The sequence below is a fragment of the Strongylocentrotus purpuratus genome, unplaced genomic scaffold (genome assembly GCF_000002235.5).
Source record: "Strongylocentrotus purpuratus isolate Spur 01 unplaced genomic scaffold, Spur_5.0 spur5_contig_847, whole genome shotgun sequence".
Taxonomy (NCBI): domain Eukaryota; kingdom Metazoa; phylum Echinodermata; class Echinoidea; order Camarodonta; family Strongylocentrotidae; genus Strongylocentrotus; species Strongylocentrotus purpuratus.
Window position 1 is genome coordinate 407,675 of NW_022145554.1, and position 18,312 is coordinate 425,986.

An 18,312-nucleotide genomic window follows, 5' to 3' on the forward strand; every position below is an offset into this window, starting at 1 on the left:
AGTAAGATATAACATGTTTTTTCTGATATCACTGAAGTTTGGGGTTTTATTTAATGATTAATTTTAAAATAAGACCCAATTTACTGTTTTAATTTACTGGATCGTACCATTAAAGTCGCAGGGTAGAAAGATGCATTTTCCAACCGCGCAAAATTTAATTTACGTTCTGACATTCTGTTAAATGGGTTCGTGTTGTTAAGAATCCACTGCTTTCTGCTCCAACAAACGTCCACATGCGGAGTCGTTTATCAACTAAATTATTCAAATTTATGGATGCTTCCTAGCTTTCCAGGTGTTTGTGTTGCTGTTGAAGCATTTCATTCACCTGCTATCATTCTTTGTACTCCAATTGCCAGAACGCAAATTTCATTTTGGTTTTATAGTTTCATCGGAGTCGTTTATCAACTATATGTATTCAAATTTATGAATGCTTCCTCCCCAGGTGTTTGTGGTGTTTATGTATTTCATTCACCTGTTATTATTCTTTGTACGCCAATTGTTAGAATACAAAATGCGTTTTGGTTTTATAGTTTCATGCAATAAGTAAGTCAATAAAAGAGTATGTTCTGCACAATAAAAACAATGTGTGTCCCTATTGTACAATGTAACGTGTCCCCTCATTTTGTAATAGTTAATTTACCCATTCACATAATGGAACTACCTGCCCGATGAAGCCAGTGCCCTGTGACCCCTGAGCACTCAACACCGTGTGGGAGTCAGTTCGTGGTCAAATTCTTTTATGAGACAAATACCAGCAAACGTTTCCATATGACCAAATCTGAGTATTAAATACAACTTTCACATCAAAAATAAATTATGTTTTACGTAAATCTCAGTAGATACTAAACATCAATATATTAACAATATATGAATCAGATGTTATTCCCTTTCTGATATATTTTGATTTGATTTTTTTGATTTTATTTTATTTCTGCATTTTTCCAAATATATAACATAACTAAATAACATAGGTATAATACAACATATACAACAATAATTTCTTCATGTCAATTTTTTTTTTAAACATAATATATGTACATATAATAACGAAACTTAATATTTCCATAACATATTATCATAAATTTTATTATCCGAACTATAATGATGGAAAAGTGCAGGAGACCGCAATCATAAACAAAGCTTGACAAGGATGGCGGCCTCAAAAAAAAAAATCTTAAGGTAAAACTTAAAATGAAAGAGTGTTTTAAATCTTTGCAGTTTTGTGTTGTTAATATTAGATGTTCACATTCAATAATCGACGCTTCTGTTATCACCCCAAACAACTCACCCTTCCCTTTCCTTTCATCTGCAGTTTTATCATCTATCTTTTTGCTTCTCTCTCTGTGTCTTTGTACCCTCTTATCCGCAATAGTACCATCAATATTTGACCCTAGTGACCCCCTCTCCTTTCTCTCTGCACCTCTCACTCATATTTCCCTCTTTAATCTCTCGTCTCATAATCATAATTTGTCGTGCATATTATGCTCGTGAATTATTAATGATCCGCCTCAAAATGCAGTCACGAATATCGTCTTGCTTATAACAGAACAAATAAATTACTCTAAACAACAGACAATAATAAGCAGATTTATAATAATAATCATTTAATAAATTCAATGAAGACTCTTTCTGTTGAAAACCAAACTAAGAGTGAGAAAATCTCGTAAAAACGGTTTGATGAAGCAATTGGAAAATGTCATAGATTTTATTATAAACCGTGAGAAAGTGAATAAATAATAATAAAAACACAAACCTGACGCCAAAGAATTTGTTGGCTCTATCTCGAGCTTGACTGCACAGTTAGTCAATTATGTTGTATAAGCCTATTACATAAGCATACCTCGAAGCACCATCATGCTTTGCCATTACCATCAGTGTTTTGAAACATGTTTAGCCGACTGTATTAGCATAACAAATCAATTAAATAAATAATACAATCGCTCTAGTCTTTCCGAAATTTTGAGCAGCCTGTGAAGCTCCTTTGTTTGAGCCAGTCTGTAGCCCTATCAAACTTTCACCAGCTCGTAGCTGCTCCTCGTTTGTTTTCCTACGCTTCTTCGGGACCAAGCCTAGGCAGGTTGTTTCCTAGTTTCTGTGATACCCTGCCAAGCGCGAAAAGCGCATTGACAACCTATTGGTGACAAACAGAGAATGTTTTTAAGAAAAAGAGGACACTTGAAAGGAGATGCAAAGCTGGTAGGCTCCATCATCAGCACATCACTTCATACCCCAGTCACACGTACCCCAAACCAATTCCACATCAACCCCAAACCTACACACCTAGGGCATACCAAAGCGCGGATCCAGGATTTCTTAGGGGGACCAAATTTGAAATTATGCCAGCAAAATATTGGTACGTAATGTGGTGACACCGGCAGTGGTGAAATGAGCAAAAACGTGTTTTGTTAATGTTTTTTTTTCTTTTCGGGGGGGGGGGGGGGGGAATCCGCATCCCCCCATTCTTGCATGCAGGCCGCGCTGAACGTTTCTCTAAGTAGGTGGGGTGGTATTTACAATCAGGTAGAGCGTAACGTAAATTGGCGTGGGTTTAGGGGCGAAGCCCCGCGGGGGATCAAGGGGTGGAGCCCCCAGAAGTTCAGGTGGTATAGCCATTTACTAACGGTCAGGTGAGCATATGTTGATACCTTATTTGTGACACTGGCAGGACACAAATGGTGTGGGGTCCAAGTGGCGGAGCCCACAGAAGCTCAGAGGTTTTATACATTAAATTACCGTCAGATGAGCATATTTTGATACCTTATTATTTTGTGACACTGGCATGTCACGAATTGGCGTGGGGTTCTAGGGGGCGGAGCCCCGTAAGCTTATGGGTTTATGGCAATAAATTACGGTCAGATGAGCATTATTTTGATACCTTATTTGTGACACTGGCAGGAAACAAATGGGTGTGGGGTCCAAGGGGCGGAGCCCCCAGAAGCTCAGGGGTTTTAGGCATTTCATAACGGTCAGACAAGCATACAGTGGCAGGGCCCCTGGCGGGTTCGGGTTCCTCTCCCTTTCCTTTTGATGGGGGGGGGAGGCAAGGGCCTTTCGGCCCCCCCCCTCCGATACACACGTTTTTGGCGGGATTAATCGCAACTGTTCCCCCTTCTTTTCACCCTTTTCTTTTCTTCTTCCTGTTTTTGTTCCCTTTTAGCTCTCCTCTTTCCCTTTCCCTCCCCCCCCCCCCCACCCTTTGGGGGCGGGGTTGGGGGAGGCAAGGGCAACTTGTTGGCGTGAAAATTACAACTGATATCCCCCTTCTTTTCTTTTCTTCTTCCTCTGTTTTTCCTTCCCTTTATCTCCTCTTTTCCTTTTTTCTTTCCCTTTCCTTCCTTCTCCTTTTTGACGGGGGGGGGGTAGGTAACAGCTAAGGGGTAAGGCCCTTTCGCCCCCCCCCCCCGATCTCCTTCTTTTCCCCTTTTTCTTCCTCTTCTTTCTTTCCCTTTCTCTCCTCTTTCCCTTTCTCTCTCTTTTTTGCGGGGGGGGGGGGGGCAGGGCCCGCTGGCCCCCCTGGATCCGCGCCTGCATACGCGTACCCTTAATAATACTGAGTGGGGGCGGGGGGAACGGAATGAGAAAAGAAGAAACCTGGGTCCCATTTCACAAAACTTGTCATCAGTGACAAAATGACAGTTTTTGTTACAAGCTCAGTAGTGAAATCTTTGCCTCTGATTGGTTATCAGCAGATTTGTCACTGATTTTTTTCTTCTTCGTTTGTCATTGAAAAAATGCTTTGTGAAGCGGGTCCCTGGACCCCTTCCCTGACCCTCTTCTCATTATCAAGCATAGCCTTGAAAATTCGCATTTCACTTTCCGAGTAAAAGTGGTGCCCCCAATCATCCATGTGCCCCTCAATTGATGGACTCATGATATGACACTGCTCGGAAGGCCACTTATCTTAACTACCAATTGAGAAACAATATCCAGTATCAGGGTCGTCGATGCGAGAGGGGGGGGGGGGGTCGGGGGTTTTGAGGGCGGTTTACCTTCTCGAAATGATTTCAGGATCTGTGTAAATTATGAAGATGTATATCGAATCTGGTTTAGTAATAGAGATAAACGAAGGAGAATCCTAAAAAATTAATCGTCAATCAACATAAATCTTAAATAATTCAACTTTATCTGTACTTCAATCATAAGCGGACATTGGCTAAAACCGGTCCGCAAAAAAAGGCGCAATTTTCGGTGCCAACACTGCACACCGGCTCGTTAACTAAAAAATAATCAATCGGCCTTCGAGCCAAAATATTCGACCGCACTGCTAAAAAAAGAAAACTACTAAAAGGGGTCCCTAAAAATGACCAGTCCGCTCCTAAACTATAAATTATGAACATGGTGGGTGCGAGGAACAAGGGGGCTATCGCAAAAACCCTGTATATGGATGGCAATTGTCATCGTTGTCATGCCTGTGTTCATTCTCGACATCATTGTGTTATAGGGCGGCTGCGAAGTCAGCGGGATGGAAAACAAGGGCCACGTTGTTACCACAGTCCGCGAGAATCTCCTCCACCTGCAATGGAAGGAAGAAAGAAAGATGGAGTGACGAAATGTTATGGTGAGAGTTTCCCATGTCCTTTCACTGGCGGATGTATAATAGGGGGACACAACCGGGTCATGCCCCTCAACCGTTTTTTTTTTTTTTTTTTTTTTAAACAATAACCCTTTTTGTTTTCTCTGCCCATTATAATTGTTTAGATTGTGCCCCCTGCACAAAATCCTGGATCCTCCTATTGTGTACATCCTTTCAAAAGGTTTAGTAAATCTGGAGGTTTTTTTCTTTCTCTTTACCTCTTCAGAGGGACTTTATTGTTCCATTTCAAAATATATATATATATTATTTACAAAACAAGTCAAATGAAACACATGAATTATATACAAGATCAACATAATTTCTTAAAATTATCATTTTAACATTTCTAATACTTTCTTTACTTCTTCATTATCGAAGTTTCTTATATTTTCTTTGTATTTCAATTAACATTTCAATAATGAAATAAAATCATTTATTATACCTCTTTGGATTGGTTGGTACTTCCTCAAAGTTCCGCTTTACATAGTCTTTGTATATAACCAGTTGAGCATAATTTATCAAAAAATTAAGTAAAGTAAATTTTCTGTTATCCATTTTATATCCAATCAATAACATTTTCATATCAATTTCAATTTCTATTTTAAAGATGAAATATATAATTCTTGAGATAATTTTCCAGAAAACTCTTAATTTCTTGCAACGAAATATAAAATGTTCAATAGTTTCTTTTTCACGACAAATTTCACATTCGTTAGACTGTACGATTGTCCATATAAAGAGATTGTCTTTAGATGGCAATATTCTATGAATCAATTTGAAATTATATTGTTTGATATTGTTGTCTCTTATCTTATTAAATTTGAACTGAAATACATCTTTCCAAACAAATGTCTCTGGTAGGCCTAAAATATTTTGCCAGAAATGGATACCAATTTTCTCTTTTTTTCTTTTCTAGCATTAAACTATAGAAACTTTTTGCTGTAGTACATTCAACGTTTATAACATCTAAAGTGGTCTCACTATGATGTCCATAGTTTCATTGAGACGTGAAGCTTTGTTTAAACGTAGGTATAGATGCTCGGGCATGAGGGGGTTGATCTGAGCGTATGAAACAAAACCGCTCCCCTCAAACTTCGGCGCATCGAAAATTTAGTAACGCCAAAGGTATATGGTGTAGAAACAAAAACAAGTCAGTGTGGATGATGCTGGAGGGTGGGGAGGGGGTGCAATTGAAAACACATAAATTAGAGGGCGTCTCAAATGAGAGCGTAAATATTTATGGATCCTGAAGCATGATCGGTATTGGCCAGAAGAGGGGGCGCAAACAAAAACGTCTTCTGTCATATTGCACACATCGAGTATGAAAAAAAATTGTGCTCTAGAATTTAGACCAAAAAGGCACCGGGAAATGTGACAATCTTACTGTGTTTTTTCTATTTAGATGTTACTTATGAGACCCCCCCCCCCCCCCCCCCCCCCCCCCCCCCCCCCCCCCCCCCCCCCAAGAGATCGATATAGACAGATAGATAGATAAATAAATGGGTTTCATTAGAATCTTTGTGTCTGGCAGTTAAAACTGAAATGAACACGAACTACAACAACAATTTCTAAAGAACATTAACATATTAATATGAGATAATGCATTGACCCGTCTCTATTCTCTAATGATTAATGGTGCTCTTTGAGACAAGAACGGGAGTGTCGTGGTCGAGTGGTTTAAGGCGCTTGACTTGGAGATGCGAAGGTCGAGGGTTCGAATCCCGACACCAGCACTAATATCCTTTGGCAAGATATTAACCTGCACGTGCTACTCTCCACCCAGGTGTTAAATGGGTATCCGGTAGGATGCGACCGTCATTGTTGGTCAAACAGTTTTTGAGCGTCATGTAACGCCTGGCTGGAATGCTCCCCAGGGAGTGGAAATTGTGCACACGTTGTGTGCGGGCAAGCACTGAATCCAATGACCGGGGTAATAGTATATTTGTAAAGCGCTTAGAGACATTTGTATTAAGCGCTTTATAAAAATTAAATATTATTATTATTATTATCGTATTAGGTTTACTCACCTGGGCAGAGGTGACGCTGACAGAGATTGGTATCATATTCATTTGCGTTAGCGCCCAGTTGACCAACTCTCCATTGTTTGTGATGCCAGGTACCAATTGCCGAGAAGGGATACCACTACGTGCTACCAGTCCTTCCGAATCAAACTTCGTCACCTTTTGTAAAGACGATAAAGGAGAACAATATTACCTTGAGCGGACCTTAAAGTAATACATCCTCATGAAATGTCAAGACTTTTATATTTCTACCTTGAACTTGCAATTCATTTGCATACAGGTGGGTCTTTGAGTTCTTTATAAAAGAGTGAATGGTGGCAGTGCGGAAAAAAGAAGGGAAGATATTCCATATTTGGGGGCAGTAACTATACACTCACCCGAGAGACGTTGTCAGAATACTTAATAATGCAGGGGTGTCGGAACTTTCATATACATTTTCGAACATAATGAAAGATCTTTCTTTCTCCCCAACTTTCTCCGCCGCTCTCTCTCTTTCTCTCTCTCTCTCTCCCCCTCTCTCTCTCTCTCTCTCTCTCTCTCTCTCTCCTCTTCTACTGTGGGTGATTCGATCAGATGGGGAGCAAGACCCAGGCGCGGATCCAAGATTTCTTAGGGGAGGGGGCCCAAGTTTTTTTTTTTTGCTCCCGAAAATTTGAAAATCGCGCCGGCCGAAAAGTCGCTCAGTGGGGGGGGGGGGGGGGGGGGGGGGGGGGGGGGGGGGGGGGGGGGGGGTAGTGAGCACATTTTTTTTTTTGGATCCTCAAAAAAAAATTCAATTTGCACCCCCCCCCCCCCCTTGAGCGCCAGGGGGGAGGCCCAACCCCCAAAAAAGGTAAAAATCACGTGATTTTACATGATTTTTTCTCAAGGGGGGGGGGCCCCCCCCCCTGGATCCGCCACTGGCAAGACCCCATGCACATCGCCCCCCCCCCCTCTCCGTCCATAGCTACACTATTGGATGGGAGTGCACAATACTTACTTCGTTACCTACAAGAGTCAGCCCGAGCTTCTTGAGATCAATAGTCGGTTCCTGCGGTCTTGAAATGTAGCTCAGCACCCCATGAGGGATCTTTTTGACGGAGAAAGTCACCTTGAACAAAAAAAAGGGTAAAAAAATAAATAGAAAGCTTGTCCCCAAAAAAACTTTAACAATCATTAAATCCGTCATAAAAGAGAATTACTCACCTCTCTTGCACTCTTTATTTGCAGTCTTTATCCACACCCCTTCCTTTCTCTCCCTCTCTCTCCCTCTCTCTCTCTCTCTCTCTCTCTCTCTCTATCTATCTATCTATTTATCTATCTCTCTCTCTCTCTCTCCCCCTCTCTTTCTCTATCGCCACAAAAACTAAAAACACAAATCATTGCTCACCGTCTCCCCCTCATTAGCTTGGATGCATTTGGTGGCTTCCTCCACCGAGGACACGGCCTGGTCATTGATCATGAAGACCTCATCTCCAACCAGCAGCTCAGAAGTGCTCGGCTCAACCCGGAATCCACTGATGCTGTTGAATATGAACACATTTTCATTTTTAAATTTCACCTTTAGATTTTTATTTTGAGCGACGAATCATAAGCGACGGATGGCGGCCTCCTGCACTTTTCCACAGATAGTTAGGATAATGCTTCGAATTCATAATACGATATCATATAAATTATGTATACAATTATGTAAATCATATTGTGACATGAAGTTATTATCAGGGTTGGGCGGTAAATACCGGTAAATAACGTCCGGTAAATAAGATGGGCGTCCGGTAAATATGTAAAAAAACGGGAAATATGATTTTAATTCTCTTTTTATTAATAATTTTACTTGTTTTTAGCCTCAACAAATATAGTTCTGAAATAATTAGCAGCACAACACTCATAGTAGAAACACACAAACAAATTTATAAAATCCACACTGCATACATGTACACAGTACACCCAAACACATTGCATTTTGTTCATATATGCTAAATAATAGGTATTCATGAATATGGTAATTAGCAACTGACTTAATAAAGGGAACCAAAACCTTCATACTAAGTTACTTTTATTGTAAGTTTAAGATAATTGAATAAAATCAGTGAAGATGTGAACAAAATCGGGAAAGGAATAAGGAAGTTAAAGCTTTTTGAAATGACTAGTAACTAGAGGGCGATATTCAATTTGATGACATCATTTGTGGCCTGTAGTGGACAACTCTCCATGCCTTTTGTACATCAAATTTCATGTTTTTCCTTCTTTCTTTGTGTTTGAGATAATCTACTCCCCTGAAAGCAAGGTATAGAATGCAAAATGATATTCTACTTCACATATTAATAAGTCGGATCAAGAACACAGATAAATACGAAGAAAACTAAAGAATTGTGAAATTTGATGTACAAAAGACATGGAGAGTTGTCCACAAATGATGTCATCAAATTGAATATCGCCCTCTAGTGACTAGTCATTTCAAAAAGCTTTAAATATCTTAAACTTTACAATAAAAGTAACTTAGTGTGAAGGTTTTGGTTCCCTTTAATGAAGAACATCGTATCTAGATTAGGTGTATATTTGGGATCTTTTTCCTGTATTTCATGATAACAGACATAGACAAACACACACACACACACACACACACACACACACACACACACACACAAACACACACACAAAAAAAAATAGTACACACCAGAGCAACCATACTCACCACCAATGTTATTATGTTCAAAATTGGACAATCCCTATGAACAAGTGAGTGGAAAAATATATTTCCCGGTATTTCCCGGTATTTCCCGGTAAAAAGTGGTAAATACCGGTAAATACCGCTTATTTCCCGGCGTCCGGGAAATAAGCCTCCGAAGCGGGAAATATGCCAACCCTGATTATTATTGTATGATACCTTACGTTTGCATGTTCTTTGTTATTCATTTATTGTATTTGGAAAATGCAGAAATAAAATGAAATGAAATAAGATGAAATCATAATTATGTAGAATAGGAGAGAGGGGCAGATAAATAGATAAATAAATCGAAAGGCGAGATGGATCGAACCCACAGCCTTTAACAAAAATGAAGGTTAAACCATTCGGAGGCTACACAACCTCTATAACGTTTGACTCTAGCGTGAAGCATAAATCAAAACCAAAAGATCATGGGTGATTACTGGTTCTATAGTATTACCAGTTTTTTTATCTCTATACATATATAGGCGAAACATTTTTGATTGGATCTCAGTAAGCTCTCGAGCTTTCGTGGGTAATCCTGTTCAAGCTGACTTACTTTTGATCTTTTATTTTTGTATAATGTTGTATGTTGGAAGCTTGTCGAATAAAAATCAATCAATCAATTCACATCCTTCTAAAAAGCAACAACAACAAAACAATATGAAACAAATAAACGCAATGATTATAATATGTTTATGGGCTGCAGTTATTTAGTCTGCTCCCGCTTAACTCTGGCAGTGTCCAATCAAAATGCTGTAATTCAGCAGACTCTACAAAAAACTCCTTTTTTTAACCCATAAAAACAGTACTTTAAGTGGCATAAACACCATTCAAGTTATTGACACTGACTCACTAAACGATATCCTTAATGGTGGACAGTTTCAAAGCGTCCTTTTCTAGCAGGACGTCTTTGGCAATCTCGACAGCCTTGGCATCATGAGACATTTGTGTACTGCGAAAGCTCCTAAAAGAACAACATAATGTGAACATGCATGAATATCATATCATTAAAGCTAATCTTGAGCTCTGGTATGGGAATCGTATTTTGAGAGACAATTGCTATTATTCATTCTGGCTTGTTTATCCTGCAGTAGATAGTTGTTTAAACAAATGAGATAAAAACACACACAAAAAACCTCATGTAAATAAAGGTTTATGAAAACTATAGGGCCTATGTCATAAACATTTTCTTTCGATGATATTGTTGTTATTATCCCCTTTAACCCAATGATGATACAATAACGATAACAATTATTATAACCCATATAATATTATTGTATCAACGCGGAAATGAATAGTCAATTCTTAATTGATCTCTCACATTCATACAGGAACCACTAATTTCAAGGCTGTTATTGCGATGTATTGTTTTGACGACGCGAAGCGAAAGTGAGATTAAATTAAATTACTTGGCTATAGTGCCTCATTCAAATCGTATAATTTATCAACACAGTGTATGTGTACGATTGGCAACAGGCACAGGAAGTGCTATGAAATATTAATAGGTTACAGAATGCTAAATGAGGAAGTGTCAAATATCAGTAGAAAAGGGTAACTTCTGAAAGTACGAATTATTGAAATACCTTAGCAGATAAGCTTTGATATTGATATATTTGACACACAATGCAAGGTTATCATGTACATGAAAGATGTATAGTTAGAGAATAATTTTTTTTTACCATACCGTGACTGCTAAATTAATGCATGTATTCATGATAACAGGGTTCGTTTTGAAGGCATTTCATCAGGGGCGTAGACAACGGGGGGGATGAGGGGGATGCATCCCCCCCCCCCACCTCACAAGGTGGGGGGGGGGTGGCATGTACAATCATCCCCCCAGGTTTTGGGGAATGATATTTGTTTACTTAATAAGTCATAATGATGATAATAATAGTAATGATAATAATGATAACAATTATAATATTAATAATAATAATAATTATGATGATGATAATAATAATCCTCATCATTATTGTAATTGTGTTAATTGTTAGCCGCATTCACACGGTGAAAGCCAATTCTAAAACAGAATAGAAAATGAATGTGATAATTCGTGACAGAGAGTACCATACTACTATCTTTATAACAAGTATTATTCAAACAAACATATATAATTATGTATAATCATGAATTGTTCAACTTCATGCTCCCACTATATGACTATTGTTACACTAATACTGATATCAGGACTGACTGTTATACATTAGTTTGTTGTTAAGCTTGCAGCAGCTACATCTTTTCTGTATTGTTAACCATTTATTTATTTTTGTTTTATTTAAGATGCACTTTGTTTTGTATTCATTTAAAGTATGTTGATTGATGCATGAAGACATAAGTTTGAAATGTTTAAAGAAGTTTGTTTCATGTAAAGCGCAGTGTGAATTTACCCTGTCTTGAAATGCGAAATAAAAGGAACCTATTAGTATCAGCATTATTATTTGTATTAGTATTATTTTTTATTTGTATTATTATTATTATTATTATTATTATTATTATTATTATTATTATTATTATTATTATTATTATATTATTATTATTATTATTTTTATTATTATTATTATTATTATTATTACTATTATAAGACTGAGATCAAATAGATGTAAATAATGCCCTAATTTGAAACGATGCAATGCCGTTATGGTTCCGATTTCTTCACAAACTTACAAAGCAGTATTGTTACTCCATGGATCATAGTGATACTGTTTATGTTTTTTGTATCTGTATGTTAATGAGCCGCCAGCCAATATCCATCTATGGATACTATGCCTGTTTCTTTGAGGTAAAAAAAAGCATAGTATGTACGTATTCATTATGCTTTATAATGAACAGACATATTGTTCAAAGTTTAATCGTTATTTATTTGTTGTTTATATGTTCTATTCACAAATGGCCACAGAGGCTGTTTTCATTCATAACCACCCCTATCAAGACAACAAAGACTATACCTGCGTGTACACAGTTGACATTGGTTTTTTTTCTGAAGAGGTGTAACAGCAAAATTCATAGAGATAAATAAATACGTAGTGTGGTTCAATATGCAATACTATGTGTCAGTCCATTCTGTATTCGTATGCCACGGTGTGTAGATCTTGTCGATGTATGTCTGTCCATTCAAGGCGTAGTATGTGTGTGTGTGTGTGTGTGTGAGTGTGTGTGTGCACGCTTGTGTGTGTTATTTTACCTCATTAAGTATGCATCAGATTGCACGATTTCAAGTTCCAAATTTCAAAAGCTCCCTACCGTGGGAGGGGGACACCCCCCTCCCACACCCTCCCCCGCTCGGTCGCTTCGCTCCCTCGCTCGGGCGCTTCGCGCCCTCACTAGCGTTGGCAGCCCAGTCATCCCCCCAGGTGTACGAACCTGTCTACGCCACTGCATTTCATAGTCTCCTACACAAAATCTTATTCTCTTTTCAATCAACTTCCAGGATTCCAAATTTCCTAAAAGTTTAGCATTGCTAATAACCTTGTTCTCAGCGCGAGCCATTTTTTAAATAAACCTTATCTATCAACTATCATAATTTAGTCGACAAGTCTAAATAAAATGACAACCTTAAATAATTGACCGACAAAGGTAACATGAATATATCAATTATCATGACGTTTAATGAATGAGACTCTCAGTGGTAAAGCTTACTCGAATGGTTGGGGGGGGGAGAGATAAAGAAAGGGAGAGGAACAAAAGAACGCCAAAGGAACAAAAAAGGGGCCCCTCTTACACTTTTCCTTCTCGATCATTCTGTTCCTTCGCTTTGCATCAATACTTCCTATACAGAACAGCGTCCGCCGCCCCCCCCCCCCGTATCTGGACAATTATAATCTTTAACAGAATTACTTTATCGTCGTTGTTCCGTTGCAAGCGAATGGAGTGGTATTGCATGAAGAGAAATTAAGTTTATGATTGAAAGTCACGAAATAGAAATAACTACTAAAAGAGACTACACAGTGTAATAATTATTAAGCGATAGGCCTAAATAAACTCCCACTTCACCACTCTCCAATGAATGTGACAGCCAGCCAATTTATGGATGAAAAATGAAAGCAAAAGAATTACCATTGATTAGATTTTTAATCATAATGTATTTATGGAGCAGTCTAGTTTTAGAGTAATGTAATTTTGCTTTCATAATTTTAATTGATAAATTGGGTGACTGATAGCATTTAAATGATATTTCAGTTTCAATACTTAGGGGGTTAAAGGGGTTCTTATAACAGTCCTACAAGTTTACACTTCGTCTTAATTTGGTCCAGATGCAAATTATTTAGTCCCATTGGTCAAAATAATATCCGAATATGGTCAGGTTTCACTAGATCACTGGAAAATAAGATGAATGTAAAAGTAGGACCAATGCAGTATGGAACCAACTGACGGTATAACCATGAAGCAAGGCCGCTTAGGACCACTGATCAAAGGACAAACAAGTCTAGGGCGTATGGACAAAAGAACCAAAGAGTCCGATTGTACACGGTGAAACTTTTAAGTCAATATTAAAAATGTGCATATTATACATGCCTTTTGTGTAGTCATAGAACTCACCTGACTAACTGATAGACTTTCTCATTAGTTTCAGCACCATGTTGTTTGACGGGTGACGTTTCTGAAGAGCTTGAAGTGGCTTCCCCCGGACTCGGCCGCGCCCTAGCTTGTGGCACCGGCGGCAACGGTGGTAAACTTTCCTGCCTCTCATTGCTGCTGTTTCCAATGATAGACCTTGGCTTAGAGTTTCCTCCAGCAGGTAATGGTGGGGGCATCTTCAAAGGCTTCCGCCGAGACTTTCTCGCCGGCTCCCGCTCTGGCGTCTTTACCGCCTTGACTGGACTCTTCGCCGGCGATACGTTCTCCTCTGTAGCACTTTTCGTCTCAAGGGTCGGCTGCTTGAGCTCCTTGGGAATCGCTAGAGGCATCTTCGGCGGAGTTTCCGGGAGCGGAGGTTTGGTTCGACGAGTTACAGCGGTATAGCGGGGCTTTTCAGGGGAACCGTCGAAGGGGCGCGGCTTACTCTCTTGCGCGTGTTTCAGACTCTCGAGGAAGTCAGATGAAATGGCTGGTCGATCGTCCACCGCCGCTGGCAACAAGGGCTTCGCTTCGGGCAACAACGGCTTCGCTTCGGGCAAACGGGGAACGTTCAACGGTGAGGTCTTCGACAATGAAAGCGAACTCCCATTCGACGGGGCATCCTCGACCACATCAGCGTCAATGGTCTTCTTAGCAAAGACACTGGGAAAGACGTACCCATCCTCATCTAGATCGGCCTGCTCGGAAACGAGTCCATCTTCTTCACCGACATCGGAAACGATGGGCGGCGAATTGTGTTTCGTGGTTATCGATGGTGAAGGCTTGGTACCCGTCCAAGAGCATCCGTCATCGTCGGTAGAGACAGAACATCGCATCGGTTCATAGTCCTGATACTGGTATTTTAAAAGGTAATCATGACTCACTGTGAATGACTGTAAAAATAATATTACATCAAAGCGAGCTTGTAGAATAATTAAGAGGATTGTCTGATTTTTCACTTAACATGCAAACATGTAATACATGTACGGTTCACCATGGGGAATCACTCAGGGACTTGTTTATTTCCTTGCTGAGATCTAGTAACTTGACAGACACTTTGTCTTTTCCTTAGGTGTTTGGTGATGAGATTGCTAAAGATAAGTTACGTTCATTACCATGATCACATTTTGTTTCTCACAAATCTTGGAGATCATTACTATTTTGAAGCTTTATTATAAATCTTTGTGGATTTCTACAAGACATTAAACATAAAACATACTTACAGGCACCGTGTACACGTCAGACTGGCCTGACGCTTTGCCACCCAGGGAAAGATTGTCGTTGTCGAGCGTATCCTCTAGAGGTATCATCGGAGGTCGTTCTTGACTCGGTGACCGTTGCTCGGGAATCGACGCCATCGTATTCGTGGTCGTTGAAGCTCGATCGCCAAGTGCTTCTATGATGTCATTATACCACAAGTCACGTTGCGATCTGTTTTAATTTATTAAACATAACTGTTGATTCATAGTTGTATCGGTTGGTAAATTGCCATTTGGTCCAATCAACATAAATATTATGGTCTTACACTTAATAATCCGTTAGAGCAAATCATAATCGGACCAAATGGCATTGGACAATATGCCAATATGCCAATAAACCGTTTCTTAATATTTTCTTCATTATCGTCTGTTGGAGCCGGAAGAGGTTTAACTCTGCGTTAAAGTATGACATGAGTTAACGATTTTCTGGCTCAAAAGACACAGAGACGATTATATTTGTGGTCATAAAATAAGTAAAATGGAAACAAAGTCGACGACTAAATGGCGTAGCATCAAAGGCACACCCCCCTCAATCCAATGGCGAAGAAAGAGGGTGACAAGGGGCAGATGGGAGAGACAAAGAGTGAGAAAAGAGATTGGATAGAGAAATAAGTGAGAAGGGAAGGGGCGGACAACATAGGCAACATAATCAAAGAGCATACGATCAAACCCACGCCATCTAAAATCTCGATAGCCTTGATTTCTCGCATTTCCTCCTCTTAGTAAGACAGATGCCTGATCTAATGACATCATGCAGGGCTCCTTGCTGGATCCACGCTCCGCTACTGCAATTAAAGAGTAGATTACTAAAGGAAACTGCTAAAGGGAGCTTTTGAGAAAGCTAGTACCTACCTCCCTTCAGCTTTCAGAAACACAATCTTGTCGTCCTCTGCTTGGATGCCCAGGTAGTTATCGTTTCCCGCGTAATCTGTGCCCTTCGACTTGAGGATGGGTGGCAGCAGTTCGGTCGTGCAGCCGTTGACAACCATGCTGACCCGAGGTTTGCCTTTGTTGGACATCTCACTCCGATGTCCCTGCATGATCACAGTTCCGCTGGTCCCCTGGCGGAAGCATTTCCAGTACATTGGCGACAATTCGTATGCTTCCTGATGATGCATAAAGAAACACGAAAGTAATCTCTAAAAAGACGTGACCCGACAATATTATTGCTACGGGATTTTCTTCGCCAGGGTTGTAGGGAAAGGTGGCAATTTGTTTCATGGATAGGGTTATGGTTAGGTTCATGTTTAGACAGACAAATCCGTCTGCTTTGTCCAGGATTGCAGAGAAAGATATTGAACGCAGATCAATGTCTTGTCGTTTAGATAGCTTTGATTGAAATGCTAGTAGGTCCACCGTTCTATATTGGGCCCGCCGCCCACCATCATTAATGTTATGGCAGACTAATTATGATTTTATTACGTTAATCAGACCAGGTTGCAGTTTCGTACATCGGCACGTACTCCAACTACTGTATGTCAAAAGACTGCCGCCTAATTAGTTTCAGGAGAGTATCCAGGAGTGCGATAGAAATAATGAATGGCCAGATATGTTTTTCTTTCTGAAATATTGCAGCCCACCCCCCTCCCCCTCCCTGCATGATTTTCAGAAGTCCCAATAAAACTCCTATGAATTGGCTTTGTTCAGGGTGGTGTAAAAAATTGTTCCCCCTCCTCCCTTTAAAAAAAGAATACAATAATAATCTGACATACCTTAATTACATGTGCCTCCTAAAATTATTGTATCCCTTAAAAATGTAGACCCTAAGAGGCAAGTGTAAAATATGAAAAAATAAATTGTCAAAGATTTTGAGACCCCCCCCCCCCTCCCCCTCCTCCCCTTCAGAATCCTCGACCCGCCCATGAATATAATTATGGTTTACGACATACCTTTTGCAGCAGAGTCTTCTTTTTGTAATTAAAGCAGGACAAGACTCCACTTCTCACTTGAATATCTGGTGCCTTGTTTTTCTTCGACATCGCTTCTTCTTTATCTCTTAATAATTAGTTAAGTTTCTTTGGATCACTCTCCAAAGATTATCAGTTGTCTTCGATCAATTACACCTCGCTCCGGAAGGTATATGGATCCGAATCACTTGATCTCGGCTGCTCTCGATCAATAAATATTCCACCTCGTCTCGTTCAGAAAAGTTGATGTACCCGAATCACTTGATCTCTCTTATTCTGAAATAATCCCGCTTCGTTCAGGAACGTAGGAGGATCCGAATCACTTGATATCACCTGTTCCCAATCAATTCCTCCTCGTTCCGAAAAGTGGATGGATCTAAAGCACGTGATGTAAGTTGTTCCCGATCAGTCCCGCTCGGTTCCCGATCACTGTCCTGATCTAAGCTGTTCCGAATCAGTAGCGCCTGGATTCCTGAAGGTAGCAAACTGGGTCCAAATCACTTGGTCGCGAGCATTCCCGATCAATTCCGCTCACTAGGTCTCGATTAGAGTTGGATCAATCTGCTTCACTCGACTTCGCTAGCATGATAGGGATAAATGTAGCATTGTTCTTGATCAGTGTGGATCAAGTCGGATCACTTTTCTCTAGTGTTTCTTACTAGCGATTCCGCCTATAATACTGGATCAGTGTGGATGAAGCAGCATCACTCGATCTTGAAAACTCAGGATCTATGCCTAATCAATCTCAACCATGTTCCTTAACCACTAAGTATTGGTCCTTGATTATCCGCACACGATCAAGCTAAGGCTGTGATTTGATCTGATAACATTTAAATCGTTCAATCTAAGTCAAACCCGATCAAATGTGATTCGATAATGTGTCCAAAGATTCCTTTAGATACATGTACAGCCCGGGTGTACGTCTCAGATCGATTCGACTTCCTCCTAGTACTTCTCGCTTACAAGACACAAACCAGAGAGGTTAGTAAAATACATGTATGTCGCATACAATGCTTCACCAACAATTTGTCGGGTCATTTATGATTGTGAATGGAGGCTGAATGGAGCTGTAATGCTGTGACAACCAGACAGTTATAGTTTTAACAAAATTAACGAGTAATCAAAACCAAGGCTTTCAAAACTAATATTCTGACACATTAATTACTTATAGGTTTTTCATCCTTTCAACAGAATCGAAAGTTCTTCTCTTTAGCTACAATTATATATGTCAAGTTTAACTTCCGCCTCCCTTTCACTCAGATCGTCTGTTTGGTGCCAGAAGGGTATTACCTCATATACTTTAACGAAC

General features: G+C 39.8%; 1 protein-coding gene across 1 annotated transcript; it reads right to left on the reverse strand.

Moving 5' to 3' along the window:
* Nucleotides 1–3,717: 3,717 nt before the first annotated feature.
* LOC592175 lies at nt 3,718–17,617 on the reverse strand. The gene is made up of 9 exons (XM_030992444.1): nt 16,986–17,617; nt 15,949–16,202; nt 15,061–15,268; nt 13,820–14,691; nt 10,137–10,247; nt 7,964–8,096; nt 7,574–7,684; nt 6,601–6,753; nt 3,718–4,513 (listed from the first exon to the last, which is right to left on the reverse strand). The coding sequence occupies exons 1-9, from the start codon at nt 17,073–17,075 to the stop codon at nt 4,436–4,438; spliced, it is 2,010 nt and encodes a 669-aa protein (XP_030848304.1). The 5' UTR covers nt 17,076–17,617; the 3' UTR covers nt 3,718–4,435.
* Between the last annotated feature and the right edge of the window lie 695 nt (nt 17,618–18,312).

Bases quoted from the DNA above. Each gene is read 5' to 3' on its own strand.
- LOC592175 (XM_030992444.1), bottom strand. From the start codon at position 17,075: ATGTCGAAGAAAAACAAGGCACCAGATATTCAAGTGAGAAGTGGAGTC. The intron at 14,692-15,060 runs GTAAGTATGTTT...TTAAAATACCAG, and splicing joins CTGACGTGTACACGGTGCCT to TATCAGGACTATGAACCGAT. The intron at 6,754-7,573 runs GTAAGTATTGTG...TCTTTACAAAAG, and splicing joins TGACTCTTGTAGGTAACGAA to GTGACGAAGTTTGATTCGGA.